Raw genomic sequence first — 12,796 nt, 5'->3', positions numbered from 1 at the left:
TGGATTTTTTTGTTGTTATTCTGTCTCTCACTGTTCAAATAAACCTACCATTAAAATTATAGACTGACCATTTCTTTGCCAGTGGGCAAACGTACAAAATCAGCAGGGGATCAAATACTTTTTTCCCTCACTGTAGGTACAGCAAAAATGCTCTGCACCCATGAGGAATGGAGGGTTACCAGTTAATCAAATATGCCGGTTATCTGAGAAATATACTTATGGTTCACCCACTTTTCCAAGTACATAAAACTTTCCAAGAAAGAAACTAAGCCTACATTTGAACTATGATACAAGAAATAATATGCTCTTTTACAGAAGTACTCACCAGTCAATTGTAGAACGCTCTAAGTTGATTGTAGAGAAGCAATGTGGCCGTTTAAAGTACAGTATACATGTATTAAAGTACATTATGTACAGACTGCCGCTAGCGCCACTACTCGGCAGCATCCTGAAGCTTCCGTAAACAACAAGGGATACATGAAAAGTGCACGGAAAGATGCCGGATGGCTGTTGAAATTTTTCTGCATACGTGAAGGAAGATATATATTTCCGTCTATGACAGATGCCGGTTAATAGAACATTCTGGATGGTAAAGCGCCGGATAACAGAGCTTTTGCTGTACTAATATCGTGAGCTTTCTGCAAGATAGTCAATTCAACTCATTTAGGTCTGCATTCGGCTTTTTCCACTGAACCCTCATTTTTTACGTCTTGCACATGCAACTTCTAGGTATACACCTCGTATACAAATGTCCGGAGGATATGAAATCAGCCACATATTTGATCTTTTTGTAAATAAAGGCACACACATTAATATATGTATGTTGAGCTTATTTTGCACCGTACATAGCCAACCGTGTGAACCGGAGGTGTGGGCAAGGACAACAAACAAAACACGGACTAAACACATGTGTGTGCTGCACTACAAGATCTATACAAATACATTTCTCGAAAAAGTATATGCACGTGTTTGATGGTGCCTTGAGATGTGGTTACATATAGACGCTATATAAATCTAAATGATAATTCTTTGGTTCTTTCGGTGAAGTCATGTAGAAAGAAAATACAATTAATGATAGAATATGACGTTTCGATTTTAACACAAGCAACCGTCATCAGGTGTGAATGCAAGCTCAGAGAGTGTCTCGGAGAGAGACACATATACAGAGAGAGAGACAAACACAGACATGGAGAGAGACACGTACACATTCTTTCTGCGTTACATTACCGAAAGAACCAAAGAGTAATTCCTGCAGTCACGAAAGTTTCAAATCAAGTTTGAACCACCTCTATGGCGAGGATTTCCACACAACTCATACTTAACTTCAAATTTAGCAATCTTTGGAAGAACGTCATCAAGCAGGTAAAGTGTTAACTGTTGTGTTAGCCGACTCTCTGTGTTGCATTTCATTACATGTCTAAGTTTACTCGGTTTGTTTTCTCAAACTTCCAGTTTCTCTCCCCCTGCCGCTCTTATTGACATGCTAATTTCTTTCCCCCCTCCCCCCTCTCTCTCTATATAATACCTCGTCACAGAGGTGTTGTTTCTCTGTGTCACTCCTCTATGTGTGTCTCTCTCTCTGTGTGTCTCTCTCTCTGTGTTTGTCTCTCTCTCTGTGTCTCTCTCTGTGTATGTCTCTCTCCGTGTCTGTGTTTGTCTCTCTGAATGTGTCTCTCTCCGAGCTTGCATTCACACATGCTGACGGTTGCTTGTGTTACAATCGAAACGTCGTATTCTATTGTTTATTTTCTTTTCTTTCTACGTGACTTTATCGAAAGAACCAAAGAGGAATTCCTGCAGTCACGAAAGCTTCAAATAAAGTTTAAATTATAATTGTATTGACAAAACGCCACAGCTACTGAAATTGCAAAGCGTATGACAGTGAACCAGTCCTTCATTATATTTTTTTAAGGGAGGAAATTACAGTATTTCTATAAACTATGGGAGATCTCATTAAATTACAATACACTGTAAGAGAGACAAAACATGTTTTTTGAACGTTGTTATTCAAGATGCAACAATAAAAGAGGTATTATTTTACAAATAAACACAGAGGTTGTACGTTATAGGCTGGCCGCCATAACTTTAAAGTATCATTAATGATAAAATAAAAAAATACCTTTAAGCTAGATAAAAAAAAGTGTTCAGGTAATGTCACTGCAGTGAAATTGTAATCAACAGTATGGAAATTACAATTCTGTGATACTGCTTAAAGTACCACGTTTCTATTGAAGTATTTTTTTCTCAAGAACAAAGCTTTAAAATAACTGATTTGTGAAATCAGAGAGATATTTGTCGTTTTGTATATTTCTTGAACAATAAACACTTCTACAACAAACATAGTAACAATACTTCAAAGAGAGGGCAATTCTTCACATGTTTTGTACGTATATTAAACTTATTTTGCATCGTACGTAGCAAATTGTGCTAATCAGAGGTGCAAGAAAAAGGTGCATCTTATGTCTAAAATAAGTTGATTATTTAACTGTCAAAGTATTTCTGATGTTTACATTCACAGCAACATCTACAAATTATATATTTTTTATTTGCGAAAATATAAACATACACACTGTTTTCCTATGCTACTCGTATAGCACGTTCATTGAATTCCCTGAATGTGGCTGTGGACTGACACGAGCTTTCAGTCATCACGGCGCTTAACAGACACAGACACTCACCTGGATGACAATTCTCTCTTGGGGTTGCAGCTTGCCACTGGAGGGCGTGATGGAGAACTCACGTGGCTGTCGGGATGTCAAGCCCTGCCTGGTCATGTGCTCCTTGCCATGGCTGGACACGCTGGGGCTGCCAGCACCATCACCTGGCACGCGAAGTGCAAACTCCATGGCAACCAGGGATGTGTTGATGAGTGTACACTGCTGCGTACCTGGAAACCCTACGCACGACAACAATGATGATGATCAAAGAAAAATGTTTAGACAGAACATTTCCACATAACGTTCCCCCATATGGTGTTTTTTTTGTGTGTTTAGTTTGTTGTCCTTCACCCGCACCTCCGATTAGCACGGCTGGCTACGTAGGGTGCAGAAGAAGTTCAACATACATAGATATGTAGTGACGTTAAGGGTGTCACTCTGGAGTCAGCGCCAGGCACTGTCACAAGAGTGCTACTGTGCGTCTGGAACCTCCCTCTGGGGCCAGAGTGAGTACGGCATGCGAGCGGGCCCTAGGGGACATAGTCCTGGTGACGGCGTGAGAGTGGGCAAGTCAGGACACGGTAGTCTGGGTGAACCCGGGAGGGCACGTGACCGGGACAGGGTAGTGAGGGGGGCCCGAGGGGGGCTTGAGGGACACGTGATGCTCGGTCGAGATCCTTCGGGAAAGGTCTCAAAGGGGGCGTGGTCAAAGGCGGAGCGAGGCCACGCCCAGGGGCATAAAGGGGCAGGCCTGAGAGCGTTCTTGGCTGTTCTCTGGAACCAACCCTCAGGGCTACGTCTCTCCGACCTTCGGTCTTCGCTCGGCATCATGGGTCAATCAGAGAATGTTACTGACTGACCCGGTTACGTAGTAACCCTGTTGGGGTCTAGTGTAGTGAGTGTATGTTATGTAGTTAGCCCTGTTAGGGCTGTGTTATAAACGTGTTGCCTCAAAGTCAAGTGTGTGCCTCTGTGTTCAACACTACACATGCTTAGAACTCGAGTGTAATTGCAAATACGATTCTTAAATATTATAAATATTCGTGTCCCGGCATAAACTAGTGTGACTTATGAATAATAAATCACTTCCTTTAAAAAATAAAAAAATCACATTTCAATATGAGTGAGTATTTCTTACCAAAAGATACATCTCCAAAATCGAGGCTTGGAACATCAAAGTTAAATGTAGGTCCAATCACGCGGCCACTGTCAAGAAACACAGGCAACAGTTACATTACAATGGTGATACAGATAGAGGGTTACATAAAAATGCCCAAGCTGTTTGATTCTCGCCCACAGCTAATATCAATGGCACATGATATCTGAGCTGGTCCTCGGTCTGCCGTCACCAATCCATGCTGACCAGTATGGTGAAATATGGTCAAACTACTGTGACAGAGCGGGGAGGCCTTCACCTAGCAGTGGATTCACGAAAATATGGAATTTGTTAAATTATCTAATTCATAGTTTTGTTTGAAAAAAATATGCATAAGTAATATAATTTTTCGGACCAACCTGATGGTCAATTTAATCTTTTCTGAAGAGCCGTCAACAGTGAACAGGAGATCTTCGCTGAAGTTTCCAATGGCTTGGCTCTGGAAGGAGATGACAATGGCCTGGTGGCCTCCAGGTAGAACAATGCCCTCAAAGGGCTCCAACGTGAAGCAGCGTCCAAATAGGGAGAGTGTAGAATCCAGGCTGAAGATGCCATCAATCTCCCCTTTGTTTGCCAAGATAACCTGCACGAAAAGGCCACAGCCCACCTTAGCACATTACCAAAGTTATATGTATATGGCCTTATGGCAACTTGACAAGCTATTCTGCAGATTCAAGTATAATGTTTCATCAATGCTAAGCGCACTATAAATCAGAGTAGCAATATATATCATAATTGTTAACATCACATTCCCCACGATCTTAATCTATATGCTAAAATGTTGGTTTCAGGATGTTTGGATCAATATTTACAATTCAGCAAGGGAATTTAGCCCAAGCAAGCATTCGGGAATGGCTAATTTAGTCATTTATTTATTCATAGAATTCTTTAAACTTGGTCACCTTATCAACACACAATGGCCGGCCTGTCACGATTTCCATACAAAGTGGCAGACGGCGCACACACTGCCTTCTCGTTGAGTGACACGTAAAGATGGCAAATGCTCTATTAGTCCAACTGTGTCTGTTACAAAGAGCACGCAAGTGCCCCTACGGAAAAGCCAGTACCTCGTATGAATGTTGCGATGACATGAACACGTTGCCGATGTCCAGCTGGTCACAGTTAAAGAGGAGGCAGGGCCCTATCCCCTCGCCTCGAATCCGCAGAGGGAGACGAGTTTCCCGGCCTGCAAAACAGGAGACATGGACTGAGCAGGAAGATTATAATTGTCTCTCAACCACCTCATAGCCATCACTTTTATATATCCAACTGATGAAATGTGCAGTGGATATCTACAGGCTATCTGATGACGATAATCATGATTAATATATCGGTGTAAGTGCAACACACTACAATGTTTGAGTACATGGTTCTTGTATTTCTGACATATGAATGTAATTGTTCATATATCTTATTCTGCATTGTAGCAATTGTATGCAGCCATGCTTAAATAGATGTGGCCATGTTTATTTTTATTTTATTTATCATTGGAAAAAACCCACATAAAATAACAATGACAACAGTATATATAAAGCAATGGTTATTTTGACTTAAAGCTTTCGTGACTGCAGGAATTCATATTCTTTGGGTCTTTCGGTAAAATCACGTAAATAGGTTCAAATAAAAAAAAAGCTACGACGTTTCGATGACAACACAAGCGATCGTCATCAGGAGGAAAACAGGGGGAAAGCTGCTAAGAGCAGACTGTTTTAAAGGTTTAAAATGGGTGCAGACCAAGGGTCATAAACGAAGTGGGCAGGGCTAGTTATGTTAATGTTTATGACCCTTGGTCTACACCCATTTTAAACCTTTAAAACAGTCTGCTCTTAGCAGCTTTCCCCCTGTTTTCCTCCTGATGACGATCGCTTGTGTTGTCATCGAAGCGTCGTAGCTTTTTTTTTTTATTTGAACCTATTTACGTGATTTTACCGAAAGACCCAAAGAATATGAAAACGGTTATTTTATTATTTACATTCATGCCGTAACATTGTGATCCTGTGAAGAAACGAGATATACTGATGCTGCAAGAGAAGCACTGATATTTATTTTGAATGAAATGTTGTTTGGTCATGTAAAGTACCTAAGAGTAAAACAACATGCTTCACTTGCCAGGGGATACATTGCTTGCTTTATTTAATAATTCACTATTTCATTTAAATATGTAGGTAGATGTACAGCAGCCTGTATTGTTCAGGCTGCAAGTCTGGGTGCTGAATAGCACTGGATTATTGTAGCAATACATAAGCATAAAGCTTGAAAATTATACTAATATATCAGCTGTATAAAAAAAAGATGGAAAAATAACATTTAATAAGACTGAATATGGTAAAAAAAATGTTTAAAGCATTATCACAAGCATGATATTAAACCTGCATTTCCCACATGTAATACAAATACTGTTGAATAAAGCTTAATAATGCTTATTTATTTATACTCCTACATTGTTAACATTTTTATTACCATCATTCATTGGCAAGAGCTTTTAAAAAGCTGCTTCTCCCTAAATGATTTAAATGACATTGGAATTGAAATTGAATGGCATCATTTGCACAAGCACCATGTGTGTCATTGAAATTTACATCAAAACAACTTGAGGAGAGAATTGTCCAGGGGGTACCTGTAACGTCACAGTAGGCTGTGTGCTGATAAACTCTGGCCTCCTGTGGCTTAAAAATAACAGTGATCTCAGCTGACGAGTTCGGCCAGATATCACCTTCCTAGGGGAATTGGGAGACAGAGAAATATCACAATGCTCACTCACTTACCCATCTCTAGATCTCTGTGTGCTTTATTGGGAAAAGTGTCCCCGAAAACTTTAAACACAAATATCCCATCGGCACATATATTACTATTGTCACGTATTTTTATATGCTTACCAAACTAAACATTTCTACAAAACGCAAAATGTAAATGGTCACATTGGTATAATTTTGTTCTCACATAAATGTAAGCTACATTGTTATAGATACATTTCCTTACATATGCCCTTTATAAACATGTTTAATGGGTCCTACATTCAGTGGTGTTTCACCATATGGCATTACATGAACTACAACACAAAATGGGATGGAAATCACAATGAGTTCTGGCAAAAACAACATTAAATAAACAGCTGTAAAATGTAATCGTTTTCTAAGTGGGTGCTCGTTTATGAACATATTTTGCCATGTATTTTGAGCCATAATGACCACTCATTCTAAAAGTGAAGCATATTTAAAGTTATTTCATCATTCCTGCTCCATGGACAATTTCCTCCACCTGCCCATGAAGTAGCCATGTGGTTCAGCAGTGTAGCGAGCGGCTCGCAATCGGAAAGTTGCGAGTTCAAATCGTGGTCGTGGTTAGGAGTTGACCCATCCAATCGTCTCTCCGGGGTAAATAAAATGAATGAGTGCCACTTTGTGGGGAAAGTCAACAGTGGTTGTCCGATGGAGAGAATCACCCCCATCATAGGAATGTGGAATTTCTACAGCTTGTACAGGGCTGTACATTTAATTAATACCTTGCATGAACAAAGCTTTAGTCACAGCCATATTGTAAACCTTAATTTTTTTAGAATTTTAACTATGCATGCATTATTAGTAACAACCACGACATATACAGAACATAATTCCTCATGAAAATTATTTTCCATTGTCTATTTCACAATAAACCAAAACAATAAATATGATGTATCAAATGTTTATTAGTCATATTGCCAAAGTGAATTAAAAAAAAATGCTATAGAGTACTGTATAAATTCTGCCTATTAGGAACTATAGAAAATATGTTCTCAGTAATGTTGTTTGTCAGACTTTGAAGATACACTTCATTACCTGCCAGTAGAGCAATATTGTCGGAAAACCTGAGGTTGGAGAGACTAACACCCTGCTACCAATTCCATCACCATCTCCAGTGTAATGTGACATTTCCCGACATCCTTTTGCTTGGCAACATCAGAGGAACAAGGACTAAAGAATATGTGAGGAAAATAGGATCAATAACATCAAAGAAGATTGTCTGGAACTGGCAGTCATACAGACACAGTTGGATGTTGGCTATTAGTGGGCTGCCAGCACTTGCCCAGGCATTAAGTCAAGTTAGTGAATTTTGTCTGGAAAACTGAAGTGCATAATAACAAAATATCATGCAAATGTGTCTAAGAACTTTTTCAATGAGTGTATATTCCTGTTTTGCCAGAAAAAAATCATATCTATCCAATGGTAGATATGATTGAGCATATTGGCACAAGACAGAGGAAAGTGGAAACAAATAACTAAATGTGCAGTGGACACCTGTCCAAGGATCGTGATGATGATGAAGCACTGATAGATGAATGCCTCTCCCAAACTTTTGCCAATCCTCTTGTACATAAGGTGAACTCATCAGTCCATCTCTGAGATGGTCTTCTTCTTGGGTGTGTTCCGTACTTTGGCTGCAATTCAATTTTTAGTCTTAACTGCTGGCCATCATCGAATCTATCGACATACCTTGCTCAAGCCTACTTTACCTTAAAATGCAATGTTTCAAAATCGCATATGTTCTCCAATTCATACTCTTTGGTTCTATTGGGTAAAGTCACGTAGGTAAAAAATAAAATAACAAAAATCACGACGTTTCGGCCACAACACAAGTGGCCTTCATCAGGTGAAGGGACGAGACTGTCTGGAGGACAACTCCAGCGCTGTCCTCCAGACAGTCTCGTCCCTTCACCTGATGAAGGCCGCTTGTGTTGTGGCCGAAACGTCGTGATTTTTGTTATTTTAATCTTTTACCTACGTGACTTTACCCAATAGAACCAAAGAGTATGGATCCTTGTAGTCACGAAAGCTTTAAATCTAGAATTCTCCAATTCATGTGTTGCTTGTTCTATCATTGTGATTCCAGGTATGAATCTCTCCATGCTCATTTGTGTACTTTCCAGCTTCTGTTCCTTTTTATTGGCCAAGTGCCCATGTTTCTGATCCATGTCATAGCTGGCAGAATACTTTGTTCAAGGTAACATTATGATTGCTCATGATATAATTCCAAGGACAAAAACACGTTAAAAAACGTTACAGAATGTAAGTACATACATTATATATCTTCCTTGTTTTGTTTATTCAGTTATCTTTTCTAAATATAAAATTTACGTAGGCTTTGGTTTGTGCGAGCTGGGATGAATGCATCAATTTCCAGAGTCAAATGCAATTCATAGTCAACAGTAGCTATGCAGAATGGTATATGATATTCATTTGTCTGATTTATCAAATGTATTCGGTTGGTTGGGATGTAAATTGTCCATTATATTGTTTCCAATGATCTTCGTGAACAATGTGTATCCACGAGAGGAAGCTAATAGTTCTGTAATTCAAGTTAGCATTTTGTCTCCCTTTTGGAATACAATGAGTTAGGCTTCATGCCATGCTTGAGGTATTTCATTTCTGTGTTAACATACATATAATCGTTTATTCACACTCATCCTCACGTTCGTCAGAGCAGCTGACAAGCCGCGGCTGCGTACATCATTTCAAAGAGGGGAAAGTTGGTAAGGGCTACAACACATTGCCAAAGGGGGGGGAAGGGAAGGGGGGCCAGATAGTGCTATTCTATAAAATACAATGCAAAGATCAATGGGTGTAGCCACAATCAAGAAATTGAGATAACAAATAAAATATACTAGTATAGACGTCTTACGTGGTAAGGCACGGTCATGCAGCCGCGAGCACAAGTGCTAAGTTTTTGTTTTAATTTTGGGTGGGAGTAAAGGGTTTAGAACATAGTCATGGTCAGAAAAAATAGGGGTGAAGAGGGATGAGTCCGCGGCTCTGCAGGTCTCCTCAAAGAGTGGCGTACTTAGTGCACAGAACCCTATTCTTTTGCTGCGGCGCAGAACTGACTCAAGCCGATCACGCTAAGCTGAGTTGGTAAATCCCCACCATGCTGGAGAGCAGGAGGTCATCTTGGCGATAATTGTTGAGGCGAAAACAGTATATTTGCAGCTTTAAGGAATTCCACACGCTCGTAATATGCGTAAGGCATAAAACGTACACAACTATAGAGGCAATGTGGGGTGCCATTGAAAAAATACTAGTGATGACCACACCCGAACTTTCATCACCACCTCTCTCTTGATAAATTGAAGGGGGAGGTGGATCAGGGGTGTGGTTGATGCTGCGGTTGCCTTGGTTAACCCTTTGGCCTGAAGATCAGTTCTGTTGACTTTCCTCGATCGAGTATGAGGTTATTACAAGTGGCCCACTTCTGAATGTGCTCAATTTCTTTGGCAGTTACATGCAGAATTGGATTCTGGATAATTAAAAAGGTGCTGTCTGCGTATGTAACTCGTACAGTGCTAGTGGTTCTCAGTTGTAGGTCAGCTGGAGTGATGATAAAGCCTGCAGGGCCAAGCACTGACCTACTTGATTACACTGACATTGCTAATTTTTACCATAATGGTGTCCATAGTTATTCCATCTGAATCATATACTTTCACTGCTTTTAGAAATCTGCACAAAGGGCAGTGTCTCGAACTCCACCATCTTCTAGATTTGAAGTTTTCGTGACTGCAAGGATTCAGACTCTTTGTTTTTTAGGTAAAGTCACGTAGGTAAAATAAAATCAATTAAAATAAAAGAAAAAATTCAATCACGTTTCGGAGGCAACACAAGCTTCCATCTTCAGGTGGAACAGTCACAGCAAGATGGCTGCATCAAGTGGGGAGGCTCTGAGAGCCTCGAGCTTAAATACAGGTTAAGGGGGGGGGGGGGGAGGAGGCAAGTAGTGCACATTGATGTTGTGCGGAGCTAAGTTAATCTGTCTTTTGTTATGTTGAGGGTGCGGGGGATGCAGTGGCTCACTGCACGGTGGCAATGGAAAAATGGAAACAAAAATGGAAAAGTTCGGAAAGAATATGTTGTGTGCTTATGAGGGGAAGTTTTGACTTGGTTGATGACATCTTTCCAGTGGTTGCTGAATTTAAAACCATCCTCTCGGTTGAAGTTGTGTCTATGTTTGTATATCTGGATGGCTTCGTGGACAAATCTTTGGTAATAACCAGGAGGTTTGCATAGTACTTTGGTATCGGAGAAAACAATCTCATGAGAACCCGCTGTGTTGAGACAATGATCAGCTACGGCCGACGAATTCGTTCTGCTGTGTTTAAAATCTGATTTGTGCTCACGAATTCGGTCAGAAATATGTCATTTTGTCTCCCCGATATAGCAGTCACCGCAGATGGACTAGACCCTGATGTACCTGCGCTGGTTAGGCACTGCCTCACCAACACCTACTTTACTTGGAATGGCACCTTCTACAAACAAAATGAGGGTACCCCTATGGGTTCCCCCTTGTCACCAGTGATAGCCAATGTTTTCATGGAGAAATTTGAATCAGACGCCGTCCAGACATCCATCCTTAGTCCTGCCCTGTGGAAGAGATATGTGGATGACACTTTCGTCATTTGGCCACATGGCCTCCCAGCTTTGAACCATTTCCTAGACCACATCAATTCCAGACACCCATCCATCAAATTCACCATGGAAGTGGAGAAAGATGGCAAGCTGCCATTTTTGGATGTTCTGTTTGAGAGGAGGACTGATGGGTCTTTGGGACATTCTGCTTACAGGAAGCCCACCCACACAGATTCCTACTTGAAGCCTGATTCCCACTACCACCCGGCTCAAAATAATTCTATCAAAACATTATACCATAGAGCTCATTGCATTTCTGACCAACACCACCTGACCAGTGAATTAAAACATGTACATCTAGCCCTCAAGATGAATGGTTACTCTGACCGTATCATCCGCCAAGCTGTTTCTCCCACCATACAGAAACAACCACTTGACACTCCGATCAAAATCATCACACTGCCATACATAGCAGGCGTTACCAAAAAGATTTCCAAAATTATAAACAAACACAAGATCCAGGTTCGATTCAATACAGTACACAAAATTCGTGATTTGATCCCATCCGTAAAGGATGTCATCCCTGACTTACAGTACCCCGGTGTTTACAAATTCAGTTGTATCTGCGTTGACTGCTATATCGGGGAGACAAAACGACATATTTCTGACCGAATTCGTGAGCACAAATCAGAGTTGAAACATGGCAGAACGAATTCGTCGGCTGTAGCTGATCATTGTCTCAACACAGCGGGTTCTCATGACATTGTTTTCTCCGATACCAAAGTACTCTGCAAACTTCCCGGTTATTACCAAAGATTTGTCCACGAAGCCATCCAGATATACAAACATAGACACAACTTCAACCGAGAGGATGGTTTTAAATTCAGCAACCACTGGAAAGATGTCATAAATCAAGTCAAAACTTTAGCTACCTTATAAGCACGCAACATATTCTTTCCGAACTTTTCCATTTTTGTTTCCATTTTTCCATTGCCCCCGTGCAGTGACCCACTGCATCCCCCGCACCCTCAACATAACAAAAGACGGATTAACTTAGGTCCGCACAACATCAATGTGAACTACTTGGCTCCTCCCCCCCCCTTAACCTGTATTTAAGCTCGAGGCTCTCAGAGCCTCCCCACTTGATGCAGCTATCTTGCTGTGACTGTTCCACCTGAAGACGGAAGCTTGTGTTGCCTCCGAAACGTCGTGATTTAATTGTTTTCTTTTATTTTAATTTATTTTATTCTACCTACGTGACTTTACCGAAAAAAACAAAGAGTATCCACCATCTTCTTTGGTTCTTTCGGTAAAGTCACGTAGAATGAGAATAAAATAATAAATTGATAAAATAAAATAACACAATAATATTCTCTCATATTGTGAGAATATTATTGTGTTATTTTTCGATTTAAAGCTTTCGTGACTGCAATGATTCATCTTCTTTGTCCTAGGACAGCGCTGTCCTACCAGACAGTCTCGTCCCTTCACCTGATGAAGGCCGCTTGTGTTGTGGCCGAAACGTCATGAGAATATTATTGTGTTATTTTATCAATTTATTATTTTATTCTCATTCTACGTGACTTTACCGAAAGAACCAAAGAAGATGTGTT

General features: G+C 40.5%; 1 protein-coding gene across 4 annotated transcripts in view; it reads right to left on the bottom strand.

The window, feature by feature from the left end:
• The window catches only part of HYDIN (HYDIN axonemal central pair apparatus protein), a 121,804-nt gene that overhangs the window by 92,411 nt on the left and 16,597 nt on the right, over positions 1-12,796 (bottom strand). For all 4 annotated transcript variants that reach the window (XM_076068263.1, XM_032957669.2, XM_076068264.1 and 1 more), the window contains exons 10-14: positions 6,431-6,530; positions 4,881-4,999; positions 4,173-4,396; positions 3,796-3,863; positions 2,679-2,896 (exon numbers count right to left, since the gene is read on the bottom strand). In XM_076068263.1, the coding sequence (XP_075924378.1) occupies positions 2,679-2,896; positions 3,796-3,863; positions 4,173-4,396; positions 4,881-4,999; positions 6,431-6,530 (729 nt within the window). The remainder of the gene's footprint in view (positions 1-2,678; positions 2,897-3,795; positions 3,864-4,172; positions 4,397-4,880; positions 5,000-6,430; positions 6,531-12,796) is intronic.

Source organism: Petromyzon marinus, chromosome 20, assembly GCF_048934315.1.
Source record: "Petromyzon marinus isolate PM22_M1 ecotype Great Lakes invasive population chromosome 20, UKy_Petmar_22M1.pri1.0, whole genome shotgun sequence".
In the NCBI taxonomy this organism is placed as follows: Eukaryota; Metazoa; Chordata; class Hyperoartia; order Petromyzontiformes; family Petromyzontidae; genus Petromyzon; species Petromyzon marinus.
Note: the sequence above shows the minus strand (reverse complement) of the source record. Positions and strands in the feature narration are given on the sequence as shown.